At 41.3% G+C, this 23,822-nt stretch overlaps 1 protein-coding gene across 1 annotated transcript in view; it reads right to left on the reverse strand.

The window, feature by feature from the left end:
• PARVA (parvin alpha) overlaps positions 1 to 23,822 on the reverse strand; it is a 62,614-nt gene that overhangs the window by 12,532 nt on the left and 26,260 nt on the right. Inside the window, exons 2-7 of the mRNA XM_084208530.1 lie at positions 10,532 to 10,621; positions 10,362 to 10,432; positions 9,642 to 9,744; positions 7,605 to 7,745; positions 5,565 to 5,680; positions 88 to 146 (exon numbers count right to left, since the gene is read on the reverse strand). Of these exons, the coding sequence (XP_084064656.1) occupies positions 88 to 146; positions 5,565 to 5,680; positions 7,605 to 7,745; positions 9,642 to 9,744; positions 10,362 to 10,432; positions 10,532 to 10,621 (580 nt within the window). The remainder of the gene's footprint in view (positions 1 to 87; positions 147 to 5,564; positions 5,681 to 7,604; positions 7,746 to 9,641; positions 9,745 to 10,361; positions 10,433 to 10,531; positions 10,622 to 23,822) is intronic.

Raw genomic sequence — 23,822 nt, forward strand, 5'->3', positions numbered from 1 at the left:
TGAAAGCTAAATATCAGCAAATGTTTGAATTTTGAGACACATCTGTGTTCAATTACTGAACTGCTGGCAAATGTGGTGTTGACATACTCAGTGTTACCAGTTATTTCCTCTTGGATTTGTCGAGACTGGAGGATTCCTTCTCGTTTCTGCAAAAAGGAAAAAAGCGACATTTTTCTCACTAAAATTTAATGCTTAGGGTACAGTAAAAATTTGTGATCCACAAACATAATTAGATAAGAAACCTGCAGAATAAGAACTTTTCTTATACAAATTTTCAGCAATATATTATTTTACCTTGCAAGTATTTCAGGGAACTCTTTTATACATTAACAAGAAACCTGAAACTCCACCTGTAGAAGGAAGTATTTATTTTCCTTTCTCCATTGTTCTTAATTCACTTTTCTTTTAAAAGGCCCCAATTCAGTGAGACATTTGAAACACCCAAACACATATGTAAGTATTTTAGTGGAGATAGGTCTAGGTGAGCTGAATTAAGCCCTGTATTTCAATGAACAGCTTGGCAGATGGTGCCCATGCTTCTCTTTTGCAAAAATCTTGCTCCCAGGCTATTTGTTCTTTTTGCCCTGTTCATATTCTTTTTTTTCTGTTTTTCTTTTTTTTTTCCCTTCAGTGTTTCCTTTCTCTGCAGACAAACAGCTCTATTGGCTTCCAACAGAAACCAAAATGGAGCTTCCATTCTCGCTCTCATCCTGGTCCAGCAGTGACTGATGTTCCTCAGATGGGAGCTGGTGCTGAGGAGCCTTTGTCCAGAGGCTGTGCCCAGCCTGGCAGAAGCCAACTCCAATCACTGCTGCTTGAATCAGCTGCAAAATGCAGCACTTGAAGAGTTTGACATTGTTTCAGTTTGCTGATCACACTCATCTGGGGCTGGTGTAAATACCACACATATGTTTTGCCTCTCTTTGTGTCCTCCCTGTCAGTCCTGTTCGCTGGTATTATCAAAAATTTGCAGTACACAGAGACAAGTCAGGCAAATGCTGACAACTCCATTTCAAGTCTAGACATCAGGCAATTACTCATGATTCTTCACTCCCTGTCATACAAGGAAACGAGAAAAATAGATTTATGCTGGTCCTAGACTCATCTTCTATGTGGAAAAGAGAAAAGGAGAATAACCTTTTAGAAAAGTCCTTCATGGCATCTGAATTGGGGCTGCTGCTTTTCCCTTCCTTGGAAAAGACAGCACATCCTTACCTGAGGCAGTCCTCAGTGTGTGATGTGCTGAGGACTGAGACAGCTTGTCTCTTCCTTCCATTACTAACATACATTTCTCGATAAATTTTTCCTTCTACACTGTATTACTAAAATATATCAAGGAATATCTTTATTTCTGCAAGAAAAGCTGAACACAGCACTCTGGCTCACTCCAGACTGGCCCTTGGAATAATGTGAACTGTCCTTACAGCTAGATGACAGCTTCAGGGGGTTTCCATGATATTTTTTAAAGTCCAGTTTCTAAATATCTTGCACATGGTGAAAAATGCATTCAGGGAGGACCCTGGAGCACTTAAAAGACAGAGGGGAGTCCAGGGTGTTACCATGTGGAAGAGGGGGCACAGGCCAGCTGCAGAGGCATTGCCTAGCAAAGTCTGAAGAAGAATGACATAATCCAGGGCTACCTCCACTCCCAGCTCATGCAGACAGCAGTGAGTGCTGTCTCCAGCACTGACTGAAACTCCCAATTACAATCTAGCTCATGCTAGCACAACTTGGAATTCCACTCTCTTTGGTATTTTTGTTTACTTTGCCCTTTGCTGCAGGGAGCAAGGAAATTTTTATTTCCTCCTCATGATGACTCTGACATGCCATTGATGCCTTATGCAGCAAGAACCCTGCTGCTCTCATCTCCCACAGGGGCTGAGCACCACAGAAATGCCATCTGTAGTTTTCAGTGATCAGACTGGGAATATGGAAACAGGAAAAGGTTTCTAATGCTCTACACCTTCTCTATGCAAGCACACAAAAACTGCCTGAAATAGACTCCAGCACTGATATTAAAAGCATTTCCTTTTTTGATCAACTTCAGCTAATAGAGTAAAATAAAACAATCTGCACCCTTTTCTTGTTGTTGACAATAACAGCAAAAACAAACAAAAAAACCCCAAACCAAAATGATCCAAGCCCTTGTTTTGTGTCTGGCACCTGACCACTAACACTGATGGGATTTCCACACTGCCCAAACGCAACGTGCATCCTCTGGACACTCATTCCACCAACACATGTCAAGAGAGCCTTTCCTATTCTTTTGACTTGTAAAAAGACTGGTGAATTCCCAATGGAATGGACCTTAAAACACTGGCCTAAGCACCTTCTCTGAAGGCTGCTTCTCACCATCTCCTGCTCTTTAAAAACTCTTCACCCAAAATTGACCCCGACACTGACGTCTCCTATTGTGAGGTTTGTCTTATACCAGACAGAGAATGACACAACATTCCTGAAAATACAGAGAGGTGCTGCTGAGGACTGAAAGACTATCCAGCATGTTCCTTAAAGGCAACAGTGGCTAAAATTGAAACGACAAACTATAAAAATCAACTGTTTGAAAGTCCCTGAGAAAAGAAGCATGAATTAAAATTCCCCATTAAAAAGAAAAGCTGGACATGCATTCCAGCGATGACAGAAGACCTTAATGAACAGGCTTGGCATTTTCTTCCCTCACAGCTCAAAGACTTCACAGAAGTCCCTGAAGATATTCCTAATCACTTACCATTTAAAATTGGCAACTCCCTAGAACAAAAAAAAAATAATCTGAAACTGGGGTAGTACATCTGGAAACAGAAAAGATCTCTCTTAACTCCTTTTGTGTCAGCATTTTTACACAACTGAGGGCCAACTGCTTAATTTCCCCCACAAAGTCCCAGTCTGAAAATCTTGCCATTATTTGGATGGCTTTTTGCCTAAGTCTTGTTACAACTCATTTCACCTGGAGGACCATGTTTTATAACTGCCCCACCAAAGTGAAATGCTGAATTATTGAAAGAACAAATACATTTGTCAGGGAAGACTTCAGTGGAACCTGGAGGGAGTGCTGCTCCAAACCATTTCAGACCTTCCCAGGTAGGGATACCAGCGATCTCTCATTAAGGTTGTGATTTACACACTCAAGTCATCTCAATAATTTCCTAGCTCTGCCTAAGAGTAGTTTACGCACCCCAGAACTCTGTCCCAGAACATGCTGAAGCCATTCTGGCTGCTCTGCCAATGCATTCTTACACTCTCTGATTTCCATCTCTTGGACACAAACAATCTGTCATCTAACCATCCGTGGATGGTAGAAATACATAATTTTTAAGAAGAGGCAAAATGATGACAAGACCCAGCTCTCCAAAAAAGATCTCAGTCATTTCAGTAGATACGATCAAACAAAGCCTGGGCTTTGTTCAAAGTTATTTATTCTACTGTTATGGCAGGAAAAGAAAATAATAGAGTAGCTACAAAAGGTCCAACTATCACATTTTTTCCTAAATCAGCTTAAACCCAGATTTCATATCACTCTCATTGCTAACAGCTTTTGTACAAAACAGCCAAAGGAAATAAGCTTTCATAAGAACTAGGCTGATTACCTGTTGGACATGAGCACATTTTTTGTTTCACAAATATGCTTTTTCTATTTCAATAAACTACATCCAGCCAACACAGCAACCCTCACGTTTTATGTGTTTCTATGCCTAACAAAATCATGAAATGAATTAAGGGAGTCTTTCTTGTAAGACTTCATAAAAGTACTTTGTTCTTTTATTTCTGTCTCTCCTGTTCTCTTTATTAAACCATGCACAGCAGAATTTTAAAACAGCTACTGCATAGTCTGTTAAGCTTCCACAGGCTTGATCTTTCTTTATAGAATGCATGAGTGTTCAGAACATGAGGTGTGCAAGTCTGACCACTAAATTAGGCCTTAGGATCTGCTGATGGTTGATTAAAACTTCTGTGAGTTCAAAGGGTACACGATGCGTGACATAGAATCAGTCCCACTGGATGTGAAAGACAGATTTAAAAAATAAAAATAAAACCCTCACCCACCATTAAAAAGAAAAAAAAGAGAAATGTCTCAAACAATTACAGTAAATCTACTGGCCCCCACCCTCTGTTAATAGGAATCAGCAGAGCTCTGGAGTTCACTGGCTTTCACCAAGGTCAGGGTCTGCAGGACAAAATCTTTGACATGACTTGGATATTATTCTGCTGCAGCCGCTTCCACTGCAAACCACTGGCGCCTGAGCTGCAGCTGTGTCACTAAGAGAGAGCCAGATTCTCCCACTGCTTATTGTTTGAAATGGCTTTATCTGTACTGACTTCAGTGGGTTTGCTCTCAAACTACATTAGCCTGTTTTACAAGAGGGCAATTGTGCCCACTGATTTCAGCTGGAATTTTGTCCGGAGGTATGGAATGACAGCAGGCGTTCTGGTTCTTTCTTTAAGGACTGTGTTGTTTTTCTCATTTAGTTTTTCATCATAAAGATGCCCTACTCACTGTACTCCAGTTGGTTTTGGTGGAACTTTGAGATAAACCAATACAAATAATACCTTTATAATAGCCAAAGGAATTATGTTTCTTTAAAGCCTTAGACACGTAAGTGCAGATTCCCAGGGATTCTCCTTCATCATCTGTAGAGAAACCCATGAAGCAGAATCTGAGCCAGTGAGTCACCACCAGACACCAGTGACACATTTACCAGAGACTCTCCTTCAGATTTCTCCCTAAGTTACAAAACTTGTCCTATTTGAATTCTACAAGAGAGAATGTTTACTTTCTCAGATCTGTCTCGCAGATTTTCAGCCACACAAACCTTGAGCAATAGCTCTTTCACCCAGTTACTTCAGGGTAACATCAGTTAAAAGACAGAAATAAAGACAGTTGCAGTGTGAAAAATAAAGGCAAAGTTAATTGAGAGGAAGAAAAGCAGATTAAATGGGAAGAGGACAAATAAGATAAAGAAAGCACAAGTTCAGCTGAAAGAAAAATGATGAACAGAAAAACATGAATTTGAATGGATGAGGCTCTAATAAGGAGACTTACAAAAGATTTAGTTGATGGGGATTTTTTTGCATGCTTTTGAGAAAACCAACGCTGTAATCAGACTAAATTAGCATGCACAGAGCTGAAAAAGAAGTTAGTCACCTAACATAAATGTGAATGTAATAAACAGTGACAATTCATCATTCAGTGCCAAGAATAATTTGAATCTCTACACAAGTGAGAAGAGCATCAAAAAATGGGGAAAATAATAATTCTGGTGATCACTCTGGGTGATAAACACATTCCAACAATAATAATGTTTCATATATTTTTACTGTCACAGTCTGGCCACTTCACAGTCAAAGTAAGACACTGTGAGCCACAGCTCAATCAGGGAAAGCGGATTTTTCTTTTCTTGTGCCTTTTTCTGGTTGAAGCACAGGCAGCAGGGAAGATGCACGTGCGCTCCTCGTCAGCCAGAGAGACACACACGTGCCCGCCCAGCCAGGAACTCCAGGTGCATTTTCCAAGAAACTCCTCAGCCAACTTCCCAACACTACCAAGAGCTGTTTAAGGCCCCTCTCACCTGCACAACAACCACCTGGATGGACACATGGTCAGGGAGTCGGATTGGTGCTCGAAAATACTGAGATAATGCAACCAGAAGATGAAGTATCGCTACGAGACTTTTAGCATGAACAGCTGAAATAGACATTAAAGGCACAAGTTACAAACTGCAAAGTAACTAGGGCACAGATTTTTTTACTTCTGCTTAGGATGTAGGGATTATGGAACTCTTTTCCTCTTGCCACCTGGAGCCAGGGAGTACCTTTAGGGCACCCCATCAGCACCAATGCACTGCTCTTTGCAACACGTCTGGGTGCCACAGGCTCGTGGAGATGGAAATCTAAACCTAAACCAAAAGCCAGATTTTATGTAGGACAGTTTAAGGGCTGTCTCTGCATTCTCCTTGCCTCTCTTTTATTCCCTTTTTTTTCAATAAGGATTTATGGACTATCAGAAAGATATTTTTGTACTCATAACATGCACTTATTCATTTTTAAGTGTCACAATGTCTGCAGGATGATAAATGAGCCTGTTTTGGCACAAGCCTTAAGCAATAACTTATTAAACTCAATGACTCAAACATTCCTCATGAAGTTGTTCTAGTTCTGTTATTGAAGCTTTTTTGCAGCAGGTTTCTTATATGGGTAGTTAACACTAACACAACTTACAAGACATCAAAAGCCAAACCGTAGGAAATCCTTGATCAAGTATCAAACCATTGGCATGCATGAGGATAATTTCCAATCCTTATTATTGCCTTTCTTCTTCTTCTTCTCTTTTGTTTTTGCATTCCCCAAAGTAGTATTCCTAAAAAATCTTTGACACTGCTGTGCACTTATGTTTTTTGTACTTGAGCTAATCATTAAGCACTACCTTACTGCACTGCTGAAACACGATCAGACTCACTAAAATACCCTTCTTCCTAATCTTACAGTGCAAGTCTCAGCTATGCCGTGCAGATACACATTGATATAAAATGTGGCATTGCTGGCAAATGCTGCTGGAGTGCCCGTGGTCAGGAATGAGGTGCTGTAGCAGAACACTACAAAGATGTCTGTCTGCCTACTGCCAGTGTGTGCTACAGCTGGACACAGCTGCTGCTCTCTATCTCTACTCCAGCTCTAAAACACATGCAAAACATTCAATTAAAACTAGGAGTTAAATTGTCAGGCCACCCCAAACACCCCACCTCCAGCTGCATAATAGAGGACGGAAAGAAAACTCAGGGCAGGTTGAAAAAAGAAGGGGACAAAAAATTCAGCAGGAGCACAGAAAGGGGAAAGTCAAATGGCCAAGTGTTCACTCCCCCTCCCTTGAGATATTTCTCTCCTTCCAACTAATTTGTTGTGAATGGAACAGGATACAAAACTGCTCAGCACAAGACAGGTACAGGAGACAGGGAAAATCTGAGGTACTGGTCAAGGTATTCACCAGCATGAAATGATTCTGAAAACCAAACTCAAAACAGATGAAGAGGCCTAATTTTCTAAAACTGATAACCTGCTTTCTGCAATACATATCCACTGAAGTGTCATGTGCTGGCCCTCTGAAGACAATTCTATTAGATACTGGTACATTCATTTTTAATACAATAGACCAGGAAGGGCACAGATTTAGTCTTGATTAGAGTTTTGTAACCAAAACTAGTGGTCCAGACTTTACCTGAAATGATCAGAAATATTATTCATATCTATGTTGCAAATCTCACACAGAGTTCTAGGACCTAACTGTCCTTATGTCCGTCTACTGCATTTCTGCAGGTACTTGCCTGTTCCATCAAACCAATTTAGCAATACAAAACTTCAGCTGGCATGCACATGGACTTCAGGGCAAAGCCACCACACTTGGACAGACTCTGAGAAGGCACCCAACTGAAACAGAAGGCTGAGCACCAGTAAGGAGGACAGAGTGGCACATCTGGAAGTGCCCTTCAGAGCAGTGCCTGCCATAAATCCCAGGTTTCAGCCCTCCCTTACCATTGGATATTTCAGAACTCCAGATGGCACCTACGATGGCATCTGTCAAAAGATGAGAACAGTACAGCAAACACAAAACTTACAGTCAACATTCCACTTAATGCTTCTTGGAGGGAGTTTAAGGGTTTCGTTGATCTTTTCAAGCACTGTCTGTAGCTTCTGTTTCTGAGCAATTTCAGACTGAGTAACTTCTGCAACATTCAGCTTCTCACTTTCAAGCTTCTCTGAAGGGAGAGAAGAAAAAATGGAGGAAAAAAAAAATTTCCAGCTCCATGAAGAACACAAAGACATTTCATACACCCAGAGGTACATTCAGGAGACATCAGACTTCCTAATTTTGTATCTAAGATTTTTTCCAGAGCCACTTTTCCTCTACACTTCTGAGCTCCTAAAGATAAGTTGACGTTTTGCCTTTAGTTTCACACTGACAAGGAGAAGGCCAAGTATTGCTCTATGCCACCCCACTGGCTAACAAACATTTGCTGCAACTCCCTTTAGGGAGCACCAGACTTGGAGATAAGGCCCATTACTTCCATTGCTTCTGCTTGAAGGTCATTCTGCCTGCAAGTGGCTTGTACAGCAGACCATCAAACCTAGGAAACAGACACCAACTTTATTTCATCAGTCTCAGCCTCCCAGCTCCTACTTCAGATGCTGGAGATAAAAATTTTACTTGTCCTAGTAGTGATAAAACCAAAGTGATTCCGTATTCATAGAGGCAGAGGATGCATCAAAGAGAGGCAAACAAGTTTTCGTGAAAACAACTAAAACCTCAGGCAATTTCTCTTCATGAAACCACAGCTATTTTCTGCACTCCAAATTTGCAGTAGATTTTAAAATACTTTATGAATCGGTTTGTTACAATTAGTACACTTGCTATGTATATACATATGTGGTTTATTGTTTACCCTTAAAGAATAAGCAAAGAAAAGAAAGCAGCTCCCTGGTGACAACACCAGAAACAAAATGCTTGGTCACTTACCAATCTACTTCTACAAAAGAGTGTCTTGTTAAGATTTATTTTATTTGGTAAGAGCTGATCTTGCTCCCATCAAAGCCAACTGAGTATCTTTGCAAAGTGAGTGAGCCTAAACCACAGCCTAAGAGACTGCTAGCTCCTAATCCTGCCTAAGAGCTGCTATCTCCACAGGTTTCTTGCACCTCCTCAGAAATCAGTGTGTGCATAGTCTCACCACAAGACTGAAGATTCAGTAAGCAGAGACCTGCTCCACAAGGAATTAGGGCAATGGCAAAGATTCCTCTGAAATCAATAAATGCTAGATCAGTGTATGCATATTTAGAGTCAGGCTGCACCTGATACCCATTTTTTGAATTTTGGGTGAAGTCACTGGAGGTCTGCCCATGACAATCCAATTGCTCAGTCTGGCCATACCCAGTCCATCACAAAATATATTCAACAGCTTAACCATTCATAGAAGGGAATAGTCTGTGAAGTCTTTATTAGAAGTGCTCACATGATGTTTCAAGATTCATTTAGGATACTGGAAAGAAAGTTACTGGAGACTTTATGAGCTGTAATAACTAAGAAAATGGCTTTCAAGCCAACAGTGTAAAAAGCACGTGCCAACTCTGCATTAGCAGTTTCTTTTCTCTATCTGTTTCTCAGCTGAAGCTCAGATTGCAGTCCACTGGGCACCATTACCTCAGTCATGTTAAAAGCCAGACATCAAACCAGAAAGAAATTCCAACTTTCCAGAGGAACCTTGCGATGAAGAAACCATAGCATGGAAGGAGCAGAGATTAAAAACATCCACCATGGCACTGAGACTGCCCTTGCTTTCAAACTTACTTTCCACTTGTAACATGGCAAAGTTTGTGCAGCCCACATGCAGGTAATAAATTTAATTGGAGTGCATACTGTTGCCAAGACAAGAGCCCTCCTTCTGCAGCAGCCCAGGTAGGTTTGTGCTGTTCTCATCAGCTGCAGAGCACCACACACTGCACTGCAGCCACGAGGGCTCAGGGGTCTCATAACACAATGCTATTTTTATATCACTTAGTGGCATAAATGTAAGATGATACCGAGGCTCCTGGGCAGGAACAAGAGATCCACTTCTTGACAAAGTGCTCTAACACTGTGCACGTGTATTTTTTCTTACCAAATAATTTCTGCAGTACTTGTCCATCATACAGGTCTTCAGCCAAGTCTTTCACAATAATCCTCTCTCCTACCAACACATCATTAATCCAGTCAATTAATACCTATGTGGGAAACACAAATTTGGCAGTGTTATACACCATTCATTTGCAATTTAAACCACATGTCATTTTTCTTAGCAGAAAGAATACCAAAGCTGCAAATACAGTCTGCCATACCTTCAGGAGCAAACAGGAAAGATTCAGGAAGGACTCACCTGAGGTGGCTGTGCACCAGTAAAGAGGACACACACCACAAGGTCTAGACAAACACTAATTCATGCAGTATCTTCTGGAGTGAAATCTTTCCCTTGCTTTCAGTAGCATTTTAACATCTTATTGCGTTAAAGGCGCTGAAGTTGATTTTAATGAAGAATGCTGCTAAAATTCTAACCCCAAGAATCACAAAGACGAGGGAAGACCAGCGTGATCTTCAGTTGGGGGTGGGATGGGACTGAGACTCTGGACTCAAGATTTTAACAGAAATTTTTAAGTCTCCCTGTGCTGCATCTAGAGAAAGATACTGCCACAAATGCCCTCCCCATTTCACTGGGATGTATGCACCATGTGGTTCCAACTAATTAATATCTAACAGAGTGCTTTCAAGTGTTCAAGTGAAAGAGGCAGGGATGGCATTAAAAAATAGTTCCACTTTCCTGACAGGGTTTACATGCTTTCATTACCTTCATTAGTTCTTGCAATTTGGGATCATTTCTCGAATTTGGATCCACCATTGTTCGGACTTCATTTTCCTCTGGAAGGTTTAAAAGAAAAACATCAGAAACTATCCCAAGCCCAACACTTCATTTCACATCAAGTTTTCATGTTGAGATGTAAAATTCTACTGAATTACCTAGCATAGTGTCCTCGGGGTCTAGTTCGAATGGAATGGGACTGAGAGGTAAGTTAATGGCATTTATTCCTTCTTCCTGTAATTCAGACACTAGGAAATAAAAACAAGAAAAGCTTGGTCAAATTTCAATTTAATTTTACTTACTCTTTCACTCTCACTAAAAGTAGCATTAATTGTCTTAGTTTCTTTATAAGAACATGACTCCATTAGATAAGCCACTATGTGTAATTACAGCAATAAAGTAAAGCTAACAAAAATGGGAGGCCCAGCCAACAAACCTTTACTTGTATGAGTACATTTTTCATGGATAATGGTGCTGGAACCAACACAATTACCTCAAATCTTTTCCAGGACATGGCCCATTGTCCTCAAATTTTTAAAAGGCTCACTTGCATGTTAATGGTCCTGACATTTTAACACTAATGAATCATTTCAGCTGAGGGAGATGGTTATAGCTCTCAGTGTGTCACCGTGGCTCTGGAGATGCTTCAAGTTGAGCTCCTTGGGAAGAACTGGTGTGGCTGTGCACCCACCCAGCCAGGAATCACCAGGCTGAGGAACCATTCCAGGCTGAAGGTGCAGCACACAGCACATTCTGCCGCCCAGGATGCTGAGGGGTCTGCACTGTCCAGCTGGAGCAGGCTGCAGGATGCCTCTGGCCTGTGTTCTTGGCCTTTCCTCAGCAGAAATCACAGCAGCAAGACACAGTGCAGGATGATGAACCCTCAGAAGGGTTGCCTTAGTGTGGAGTCGGTGCAGGGTGAAAAAGAACTTGGACTTGGAAATGCGGAAGTAATCCAAGACCCCACAGTTTGGAGATGTTGTCAGTAAACATGGACAAGATCTTACCCAGCCAAAGTCCCCAAATTCTTCAAAAATCAATGTTCTTGAGAAGAAAAGACCAGAAAGATCCAGAGAAGTGATGTAAAGGGAAGCCTGTTGTGTACCCAGTACAGGCCAGAGCAACTTTGTTCATTCCTCTGGATGACCCAAACTTTAATAGGTTGCAAAGACAAAACCCTCCCTTCAGTGCCCAAACACACCTCTCTAACACAGGGCAAGAAATACCAGCAAGCCAACACACCATGGTGTGCTGTGCAAGAGCTCCCAGCACTGAGCAGGGAGGGAACCAGAGCGGGATCACACAAGTTTGTACCTTGCTTTGTGAGCAATCAGTGCAAAGCTGAGTTACCAAACCAGGAAAGGGGCTCACTGTCTTAGCCATCACCAGGCAGTAATGCTGCTCTGACCACTCAATTTCCAGCCAGAACTAGTTGTTAGCTCATCTGTTCACAGTTTACACTTAAATAACTTCATCCAACAATCCTACATATGGCCTAAAGATTCAGGCAGCTGTCCACAGCTTCTGACAGGTACTGAAACATCTGACTGATGTGCAGATGCAAGACTCACCCTCCAACAATTCAGATTTACCAGCTGACGCTTTCCTCAGGTTATTCTGAAAATCACAGAGACAAATTGGTTTCTAAGAAAACAGAGAACTACTCTAAAGATCTTCTGTTTTGTCTCATACGGCAGCCTTGGTGCAGTTAGTGCAGCTAAATTCCCACGAACACTGCGATCATCAGTCAGCTGGTGTGATAACAGGACTTAGAAATTTACAAATATTTTCTATGCTCCATGAAATGTTTTGTGGTCTGCCAGATGAAATGTTTCCGTGCATGCTTCAAGGATCTGTGTAAGACTCACAGCAGTAATGGCTGCTAGAGTGTTTATTACTTTAAATGGTACAAAAATGACTGAAAAATCCACTACCTTCAACACTGAACCCGTAACTTCACTCCATACACTCACCCAGCTTATGTGTCTGTAACAGACAAATCCTGAGCGGCTCTGAAGAGTCATAAACCGATGCTGACAATAACAGTTCCCTCGATTGTTGTATATTCTCTAAACTGATGGCTGAAAGCAATGGACCAAATTAATCCCTCATGTAACTCCAGTGAGTTCTGAGGAGTTATAGCAAGGATGAAGCTGGTCTAGCATGTACAATCTCGGGAACTGCCTGCACATTAAGTAATGACAATTGTTGAAACTGCTTGCAATCCTTGGAGAAAATCACTGTTGGTTTCTTGGTTTCATTAACCTCTTTGATTTTTTTTTTTTTTTTTTTTGATTCAAAATGGTTATGGGCAAATGTCAGTGGGTAGAAAACTTCCCTGTGGAGGTCTTTCTGCTCTGAAACGTTTAGCTCATGGAGGACTACACACAAAGCTTCCTAGGCAGAAAACGTGGGGATTTTTTTCACATCAGTCCCAAGGGGGAGCACAGTAAATAAAATCTGTTCAAGCCAACTGCCTCCACTGAGCTCTCCTGTCCCAAAGGGCTGGAGGCTCTGCTTGGGTGAGACACACTGGAGAAAGCAGTCAGCTCGTTCTCCAAGTGAAGGACAGTAGTGAAAGCTTTTGGTTCCTCTCTCCAGGGAGCAGCTCGCTGGCAGAGCTTGCTGACAATTCTCCAGGGAGACTGAGTGGACCTTCCAAGGTGGAGGGTTGTGTAAGGAATTCTTTACAAGGCCCACTGAACCTTGCCATACCTGTCCTCTAACATGCACAACACTCTACCTTTAATAACATGACCTCCATCATATTCTCAGAGAAAATAAGAGAAAGCAAACAAACTCCTGCCACACCTTTGTGTGAAAAGTGAACAAAAATCAGAAATGAGACAATAAGAAACATACATGGGGAACTAAAACATTGACGTGTTCTAGAATGCAAGTGATATATTTACTGCCCAGCAGGGGCTAAGCTCTGCTTTCTGTACACAGCTGTAAGCACAGACACTTTGCTCACCTGCCAGAGCCATTTGCACCTAGCACACCTCCAGATGATCCAAAGAGCCCAGATGGATCCAGCTTTTAGAGAGGACAGCTCCTCCTCACCTCTGCTTTCTACAGTGCAAAACCCATGCCCCAGGCTGGTATTAGTCCCCTAATAAAGGCTCCTCCTGCCCTCCTGTCCCCCAAAAGCAGAAAACATGATGGAGAAACCCTGAGCCTGACAGCATCTTTTTCATTTCTTTCCCACTACTGAAAAGCAGAGATTTAACTGCAGATTAGTAATACCACTAAATGGAGCAGGTAAGCACGTGCATTATATCAAGCTGTATTAAACTGAGAGAAAACGTCTTATGTAGTATAGCCTCACTTTCTAAGATTTTCCATCAAAAAAATACCATGACAAATCACTGCTATACACTTAGGTGTTTATAGAGCAACCACAAATATGCGATTGAGGTTAAGAGTTTGCACACCACAGTTTCAGCAGAGGAGTCCATTTTTCAGCTGCTTCTCATTAATTTGTTTCAATTCATTTTCATGGAAATCACTTCAGCAACTTAGTATTTTAATAAGAAAGAAAGAACACAGTATTGGGGCAATTTTTGCAGCAGCAGAAATTAACACAACATAATCTAATTTCTTGAAATACTGTGAGGAGTGGCTTTGGAGCATCAGTAAGAGCTGCACTCCAAGCCTTACAGTGTAAGGCACCAGGAAGGGAGGAGGGGATGGCAGGTACCTGCAGCAGCTCCTCTCTACCACACAGGCTGCCAGGAGCCAGAGCAGAGCACTGGGAGCTGTGTCAGCTCCTGTGAAGGGCTGTGTGCTGGGCACGGGGTGTGCCTGGCCACTGCACAAGGCCAGCAGTCAGAGCTCAGACCCCTTTGTGTCCTCACCCTGTGCTGTGACCCACATCCAGTCCAGCTCATCAGCTCACCATGCTGACATTGGGAAGATTAGGGACTTCATCCCTTTGTGCATGACAGCAACATCCAGCCCTTCAGGGTTTTTTTTCAGTCACCATGCTGAGTGGAGCTGGGGGAATGCACTTTTAAAGCAAGACCCTGAAAAGCAACAGCTACATCTGGGCCAGACAAATCTCTGTGGATTGGCAATGTGGAAGTCCCAGTTTTAACTCTGGATGAGGAATGGACATTTCTGCTCAGACTTCTGATTCAGCTCCACGTGCCAAATTTCTTGTGATGTAATCAAGTGCAACTCCACTGCTATCAGCTGTCAACAGACTTCCTCCCATCATGCCAGCACCAAATTTGGCCCTGGAGCCGGGGAGCCCTCGAGCCTGTATCAACAGTAACTACAGCAGCTATTTTAGGCTGGATGGAATTCTTACTGTTTCAGATGCTCTAGGATTACGAGGCCATAAACCTGTGCTATCAAATGCAGGCGTGTGCTCCGAGCCAGAGCCTGCCCAGGGATGTGTGCATCCAACTGCCCTTGGAGCTGCACAGCTGAGATGCAGCACTGCCCATACGCTTCAAATTGCCTTAATTCCTCCAGTACATGCAGCCTGTTGCTCCACATTGTATTTATTAGACAGTTTCATTTGGGTTTTTTACTCATTTATTTTGTGTGCTGGAAGGCTTTTTGCTGCCCTATTTAGTATTCAGGGCTTAGAGTTATTCTGATTTGAATGCAACACATCTCATTATTTAACTGAGCTCAGCAATGCCACATCACCCAGTGCACTCTCTGTGGTTTAGATGTATTTTATATCCATCAGAAGAATCGTGAAACAAATATAGCAAGATGCAGAGTAAAACAGCCTCTCCTCGGAGTGCTGCAGCCATGTCCTCCCCATGTAACTGGTTCTGTACTTACAAAATTAAAATTACTGAAGTGCTACGACAGGAATGGATGAATCTTGAAATCGGGCAACTAACTAGAACCAAACCATCATTTTGGAGGAGCACAATGCCACACTGCTCCTAACCTCAATCTTTCAAATCCAGGAGGTTTAGATAGATGCATATACAGCTACATAACATTTCTGCAGGTCTTCAATTGCCTTTCTTTCTCTAGCATAAGGGTTTTCCACTCAAGCTTCTCAGCATTTTTAAGGATTCACATACATTGGGTTGGGTTTTTTTTGTTTGGTTTGGTTGTTGTTTTTTGGGGTTTTTTTGTGGAGGCTGAGATTTGCTGACATTCGCATGACTCCAAGAGTTTAAGCTTTCTATAAGAAAGTCAAAATCTCCCTGATATTTTAAACTGCCACAGTAGGCAGCAGCTTTACATGTCATGTCTCTATCTTAAGCTATTTTTTCCTGGAACAAGCACCATTTGGAAGGCTAGCTACAGACATCATATTGCCATAATAACCCTGGATATTTGTATACATGCCCACATTCAAACATGCATGCCTATGCTACATACATTTAGATATGTAGCCAGAAATTACAGCCAGTTTAGAAAAAAATGCTGATTTTCAGCACGAAATGTCTTTACTGCTCTTGTATAAGACAAGCACTCAATTATAGCTGAGCCAAAATTAGATGAAAGGGTTTTGGTTTCACATTCCCTTTATTGGGTGCAAATTTCTGGTAAATGCCCATGACCTCGATGGTTTGCTTTTGTAACCACTCGTGCACAACAGCAGCTTTAGTTCTTCTACTGCCTTGATAGCCTGTAATGCAGACTTGAGTGTAAATGACTGTATCCACACAGATCTCAGTGGATTTGTGCTGATTTACCAGCTCACTGGCTCAGCATGACTCCTGCTCCCTCTGATGTAATTCTGGTGGGGTAATTCTGGATTTGTACTGGTAAATGAGAGAACTAACCAAAATTACTTAAGACAGCTAGAGAATGAGAGGAAAAAAAAGAAGACAAAAACATTTTCAAAAAGTCATAGCTCAGGCTTCTATAGAATTATACTATTTAGTCAAGGAAGCTTACATAATTGCTTTCTGGGCCATCTATCCAAAATGTTAATTTCTAATACCTGTGCATGTGCATCCAATACGACCACAAAGGGAAAAGAAAATATTAATCTAAAATAGTACTGCCTAATTTTCTGCAATACATAATTCATTAAACATGGATTCTGGCAGCTCAGCTTTAACTCTGAAACAAAAGAAATCCACACAAAAGACAATAAATCTGCATTACACATGGTACTAAAATGATCCAATGGATTTATAGATGTTTACAAGTTTGCAGAGTGTGACACAGCGTCCACCAGAAATTTGATATTCACAGCACAAAACATCATAAACATATGTCTGCAACTACAAAAGGGCCTTTTTATGTGGGGATCATTGTTAAAATTGTCTTCAGAACATAAACCTTAAGTTGTAAATGCTACTCCCCATTTATTCTCCAAGACATAACAAATGAGGGAAGAAAAGCAGAGATATGTTTGTAATTGAAAATGTTTCTCAGGAAATGATCTGTACAGGAACATCATTCTCATTCCATTAACTGCTGACTCCAAGCCAACCATTTGTAAAAGTAAATAAATATGCAAACTGGCTGACAACAATGTGCCTGCCTTTAATGTTTCTGCATTAGTACTCAGTCTCCAAAGAAGAATCTATTTTCTTTTCTCATTTCTCCATTAAACCAAACATGGCATGCACACAAAAGGAACAGGAGTAATGCCGTTCACAATAAAAGATGGGAGAAATGCTATGATTTGATTTTCATGTATGCAAAACAAATTAAATGCCTTTTGCCTTGAACTTTCTCTGAAGTCCAAAGCCACGCTCAAGTACCTCAGTGACTAGTTTGCTGTTCCTTTCTCTTTTTGGAATTGGCAGGGAAAAAAAACCTCCACAGACAGACAGATGTCTGGTTTGGGTAGGTAAAAAACAACAAATCAGGAAGCAAACTCAGTCCTTTTTGAGAAGAGTACAAGTGATTCTCTTTTGCCAGCTTCATTAAGCCTTCCACGCTTTCTCATTTCATTTGGGATGAAGGCTCTTTCTCAGAATTTCCCTCTAGTTTCTAAGAGGTAATTAGCAGTGAAGTGCCAAGCTAACACAGATGCCAATCATTCCATTCATTCCTTCTACACATCCTCTCAACACATCTTTCAAAATACCTAAGCAGTATCTGCAGACATTTTGAAAATTCTGTCACCCTACAGGCGTGTTTAAAACCCTACTGAAGAATCCCAAAAAGCAATTTTGGGAACAAATACAGACAAGAGTTCAATTGATGCTGGTTCTTATTCCCACTGAAGAACAAACCATGCATATGAGAAATGCTGAGACCATTCCAACTTCTTATCAAAATGTGCTGTGTGGAATCTGATCCCAAAACAAACTCCAAATATGCTTTGGTAAGGTGTTTGTGCAACAGAAATATGCAGGTTGTTAGCTGGTCTGCACGTGGTATCCCTACATGCAAAATACTTTATTGAAGCAAATCCTCTGACAGCAAAGTACTTCATGGAAACAAATCCTCTGTCAGCTAAGATTTCCAGCTTACTGAGAGATCTCTGAACGGATTTACTGAGGGATCCCAGAACAACACAGAGTACTTGGGGCCATCCAGAGAAGAAGGGAAAGGGTTTGTATCCTCCTCACTGACGTTTTGATATTTCTCAAGTTACAACAAATCTGCAGGTAGTCAATAGCCAGAGGAGAGGCAGATGGACCTCTCGGGTGCAAGTGGAGGCAATTGTTCTTCTTACATGCTCACCAGCTTGCTGCAACCATTTTTTTCAAACTTTGTGGAGTGGAGAAGCAGATTTTACAGGGCTGACTTGCCTCATTTTGTGAATCACCAACCAACCAAGAGCAGCTATTCCAACATCAACAAGAAGTGCTCACGCAGAGAAGACAAAACCAAGGATCTGTTCCAAGAAGTCTTTCCCAGCTCAACAAGTTCTAGCTATCCCTAAGAGAAAACCCAAAAATAGTTCTCAGGAATGTGAGGGCACACTAGTAGCAAGCTGAGGATTTCCTGAATTTCTTGCTCTTTTTTCTTGTGTATATAAGGCTTGTTCCTGAAGGAGAAAAGTTAAGAGAGACCCACTGCATCTCAGTAATCTAGATGAGTGCTTTTTCTTGAAAGAAATAGAAAAATTACTACTTTTACTGGAAAGTTAAAGCTCCTTCTCAGAGACTATAAACTGGTTGATGTGTCACACACTGTCCCCATTTTCAAACTGCAGTTACTAGAACTACTTGTGTTTTGAGATAAGCAACTCATCATCTACAAGGAGAGACTCTGTGACAAAGAATTAACAGATTTTTTAAAAGTGGCCAAGCATTTCTACATCCCAGAAAGAAAAAACCCAAAAAAACCAAAACCACATTAGTATCTTATGCGAGCTTCTCATGCTTCAAGATCTTTCTTTACTATCAAAATCAACCAGGATGAACTTTAGGGTTGACGCCAAGGCTGGAGAAGCAGCAAACACAAGAAAGATGGGATAAAAGTGACCTGAAGAAATCAGAGTAATAACAAATACAAATATGTAGATATATTAATTATTTGCATAACTGGTAGCTTGCAGTCCACTTTTTGCTTTCTGTGTCAATCCTGAGTATCTAACCCTGGTTCTCAAATTCAGCAGCAGAACCTACTTGCAACATCTAATTCTGTTTTCCTCCTTGACTTTAAAGATTTTCAATTTCTTGCTATGTTTAATATTTGTGCCTAACACACAGATGGTTTCTTAAAGTCTCTGCAATATGTCCCAGGGAATTGGAGTTTATTGGAGTCAAGGACAGAATCAGGATCTAATTTGGGAATTGGGACCTACACAGAGGCCTTCAACATGGCAAAAACAGGCTGTGGCTTTGGCTGGATCAACAGAAACCCAACTACATTCTGAAAGAAAAGGGGATGAATTTGGTAAAAGGCTGCAAATGAAACCTTCAAATGGAAGAAATGTATCTTCCAGCATCCTGAAGACTGAACTGCCCTTCAGGGCTCTCATGGCCAACATAGAAGCTAATGTGAATTTGTCAGCAGAAAAGCTTCAGGCTTTGACCTGGGAAAAGGGAAAGCTCCTTATGTCACATGAGTGTGCATTGCCAAGTTGCACACTGATATGTGTGGAGCCCCCAGCTTCTCCCAGCCATACAGCCCTAGGGGCTAGCTCAGGGATGAGAAGGGATACGTCAGGGCTGTCTGTGAAAACCCCTGGCTAGAGGGAGGACTTTGGTCAGCTGGCATAAATCACAGTGTGGTGTGATCAATAGTGTGGCTGTGCTATCCTCCTAAAACACATTTACACAAAAGTGTAAGATGATGATGCAAGACAGGACTTTGGTAGCACAACCTAGAAATTGTGTTTGGCTTAGGAAAGCAGAATTTGTTCTCAATTTGCACAGGAAATAAATCAACACTTTCCAGCCTAGGTTTTCAAATCCCTTAATCAGAAATAATTCATTTAACAGAAGAAAAACAGCAGTATCCTCATTCTGCAGCATAGAAAAAAAATCACAATTCTAGTTTAAGGAATTAATCTACATGTTTCCTTTCTGAAAACAAACTGAACTTGTAAAATGGAAGACTAGCACTTAAAATACAGCCTTAGAAGCTCATCTGTAATGTTACATTAGCCTGACAGAGCAGACAGGAATACCTGTAGCTTTGCTTTCCAAACCCCTGACATGGCAAAGAAAACACCCCTTTTTCCATATAAACCAGTAGCAATGATTTTCTGTCAGCCCTGTGGCTTGCCCTTCATGGGCCCTGCCTGGTACCCTCCGTGCATTCCTAATTTTGCTTATTTCCTTATAAAATCAAACAGCTGCTCCAACTTCCAAATGCCCTGTCTAAAACAAACACCTGACTGAACTGTTCATCTGACTGAGGTGTTTCTGTGGAGACCAGGGTAAAGCCCCAGCTCTGACCTGCACTGCCACTGTCTCTTCCAAGAGATCTCACACACGCTGGAATTTCGGAGCGGCACTTGCAAGCCCCTGTCAAGAGCTGTCAGACAAGGGAGACATCCCTGGGTGAACTCCTACCTGTTAAATGCATTTCCTGGGTTGCTGTCATTGCCAATGCATCAATTTCATCGTGACTAACAGTCACAGAACCAGTGCCTGCGGCTGTATTTCCTGTCCCACTTCGCAGGTGGGCATACCTAAACCTGCAGCTCAATCATCAATGTAAATAACCTCAAATGGGTTTTACTCTATGGCACTAACACATTTGGAGCTTCCCAGAAATACTCTGCAGCCTTCAGCTTTGATGCTGTGAGTTTGTGTTACTGCTCCTCTTAGAAAGTGCATAGTGCCATGAGGTTTTCATTTTAATAAGCATGAATATTCAAACTTACTGACTGCATAACACATAGTCCATTTGAAAATTGCTATCCCAAGCATGCTTTTGACTACAAATGAAAACTTGCCCTGAGTGGAAATCCAGCTGATAAAAATCACTATGTTCACACTGGAGCCAGCGTTACCCAAAGACTGCATTTGTACCAAACTGAAGCTAACAGAAACACATAATCTTATGAAACATCAATCACAGGATGAAACAGCTAATTCTGTTTCATACTGAGAAATACTTTCACGGAATAACATTAAATATTAACAGACTGCTGTATTTTCGTCTTCTTTTACCCAGGAAAAACTAAGTCTGACAGGAGTAAGAAGGAAATAAACTCCCATTCTTATCTTCAAAATATTGCAAACCAAAAATAACTCCCATTGTAAAAATACCGGGTCAGAAAGCAATAACCAGAAAAGCAAAACAACCAGATGGGTCGCTCTGGGCTCCTACCTTTAGGGCAAAATGCTCCACAGCCCATCATAGGGTCGCTGGGCCACCCTCATAGTGCATCCCAGAGGAAGTGCAGTCCTTGAGGTGCTGGGAGCCCCTGGCAGGGCCCTGTGCTGCTGCTCTTCAGAGGAGCTGGTTTAGCTTTCGAGCCTGTTTTGCACCAGAATGGTCCAAGCACATCACAACTCCTGGCTCAGAGCATCGCTCCAGAACGAGCGACTGACTGCCTATATAATTTAATATGATGCCACATGAGACTCATAGACCATCTGCAAAAGAAACTAAATCTGCTTTTTGCAGCTTGGTGAGTTGTGTTCTGAAGGCTGGGATGCAGTTTTGATTGTGTGCTTTTGTTATCAGTCATACAGCTAAACAAAGTGCTCAAAGGGCAAGTGCAAAACACACGTTTTCAGCAATCCCAGTCTGTTTCTGTTCTGAGTAATTTGTACCTTTTCCCCTTGTAACTGAATAAAGTCACAGGTCCCCTCAAAGCATAGGAAAAGTCTATGCATAGACACTGCAACATTTGATGGGAAAATTTTCTTTTTTTTTCTTTCTTTCTTTTTTTTTTTTTTTGTTTGTTTTGGTTTTGTTTTAGTTTCTATTCTTGTGAAACAAAGTCTGATGAAGAGGAGTTACTTGAATCCTGTTCTCTGAATCAAGATGCATGTATGATATTACCAAATATTACCAAATTCAGATCCTGATCACAGCATTCTTTTCTCCACAAATACTTCCCTACTGAAATAATTAGCAACACTCACATGGAACAAGGACTAAGCCCTGAAACAGGCAAAAGCATATAAAAAGCGGAGGAAAGGAGAGGTATGAGCCATCAAAAAAATAATAAACTACTGGTAAGAAATAAACTAGTTTTATGGTCTATGGGCTCTTCCAAAGGGGGACAGTAATGAAAATATAATCTAAAGCAATTACTTACTTGGGCTAAAAATTGAATTCCTGTAAAGTTTTCTACAGAATAAAACTTTTCAGAAGCTATAAAATGTCTGAGTGCTTGTTTCACCTTGGAGCAGGAGGGGGGAAGTGACACATCCCTGGCTCATTTCTAAGTCATGGAAAGTAGTTACATTTCTCATTTCCAATGGAACTCCATTTAAAATACCTGTGCCAAAGACAAGGATGGAGAATGGAGTGGTATTTACTGTCTAGGGTCATTCAGCTGTGCTACACAACATTCCTCCCCCAGGTTTCCTATCAGATGGGACTCCTTGCAGAAAAAGCCTCCAAGTTCTTGTCAGTGTTCTGACACCACATTCTTTGCCAGTTCTAAGGAGGCTCTGGTACACACAGGTCTGCAGCTTTTGGGTCACTCCTAAAAGCAGCCTTCCCTTCCAACATTTCTATTTCATGCTGCACTCACAAGCAGTAATGGGGCTCCCATTCTGCCTCCTGGAGTCCCACTGCCTTCTGGCACTGAAAACCTGCATTGCTGGGCTGCTGAAAAACAGCATTCAATTACAAACAATACTGAGCTGGTGGTTCTTTACCAAGCTTTCCTTTTCTTAATTTCTGAATAGAATCATAAGTGTCCCACATACTTTATTATGGCAATCCTGTTTGGGATACAAGTACAGCTAAAGGAAAACATGTTTCACTTGAAATGTCAAGAAGGATGCTGAAAATTACTATAAATTAAGAAAATTCATGAAGTCTGAAGTCACAGCTACCTGCATCATCAATTCAATCACTTATTTTATAAGTGATTATTTACATCTGTTCATAAGATGGTATTTTTTTGCATGCACAAAAGCAGTTACTTTACAAAAAATAGTAAATGAAATTTGTTTCTTTTATGCTGAGTTTTTATACCTACAGAAGCAGACAAAAGATCATGCCCAGGTAGTAGGCAGGGTAAGAAGGCTGCAAATTAGCTAAAGCAGAGCTCTTTCCTCAGAGGGTATAACATGGCAAGAAGTGGAAAACTTCAGCAGGTCTGAAGTACACAGCTTGGGGACACAGTAGAGGAATTTCTACTCCTTCTCTCTGTAATTCATTTTCACTTGCCACAAACATAAACTCAAGCAGAGCTTGATTTCTAATTCCTGTAATATAACAGCATCACCTTTCCAAAAGCCTGTGCACTCCTCCCTTCCCTTAGCAGAGATCACTGCAGGGAGAAAACCCAGCACGCTGGGAAGATGCTTTGGGCCTCGAGTTTCCCAAACTGTTCCTAAGGGCTCATTGTCAACCCTGCAATTTTCAGCTTTGTAAAAACAGAAATATAGCCAGGGAGGACTAAAGTCTTATTCAAGCCCTTTTGGCCATCAATACAGGAAACAATTCAAAGGCAACATGACACTGATAGCTTAATTTGTGAAAATGGATAAATACTGGATCTGCCACATAGCACATTAACCCATGTAACAAATAAATACAGAAATAGCACTGCAATACTTGGTTAAAAGGTTTTGGTTCACAGAGGAGGAAATTCAATTAAAGCATGTAATGTCAATTACTGTCATTTGTAATTTTATTTTGCTTCCCTAGAAACAATACAGATGCAGGATTCTAAAGTTACCTGCATGTTTGATGCAAATGGGATAAAATTATCTAGGTTCTGAGAAAATCCAGATAGTAGTAGGGAAAAAACCCACAGTTTTACCTAACCTCACTCGTGGATCTTCTTCAGAGTGCTGGTCCCATGAGAACTGACAAGCCTTCAATTTAAACACATAAGCAAACAACCCAGACCTGAAACAGGACTTTAATGTTTCAAAAATGATGTTAAGTCATCAGAAAGGCTGGGAGGAGAGC

Source organism: Fringilla coelebs (genome assembly GCF_963513975.1).
Source record: "Fringilla coelebs genome assembly, chromosome: 6".
NCBI classification, from domain to species: domain Eukaryota; kingdom Metazoa; phylum Chordata; class Aves; order Passeriformes; family Fringillidae; genus Fringilla; species Fringilla coelebs.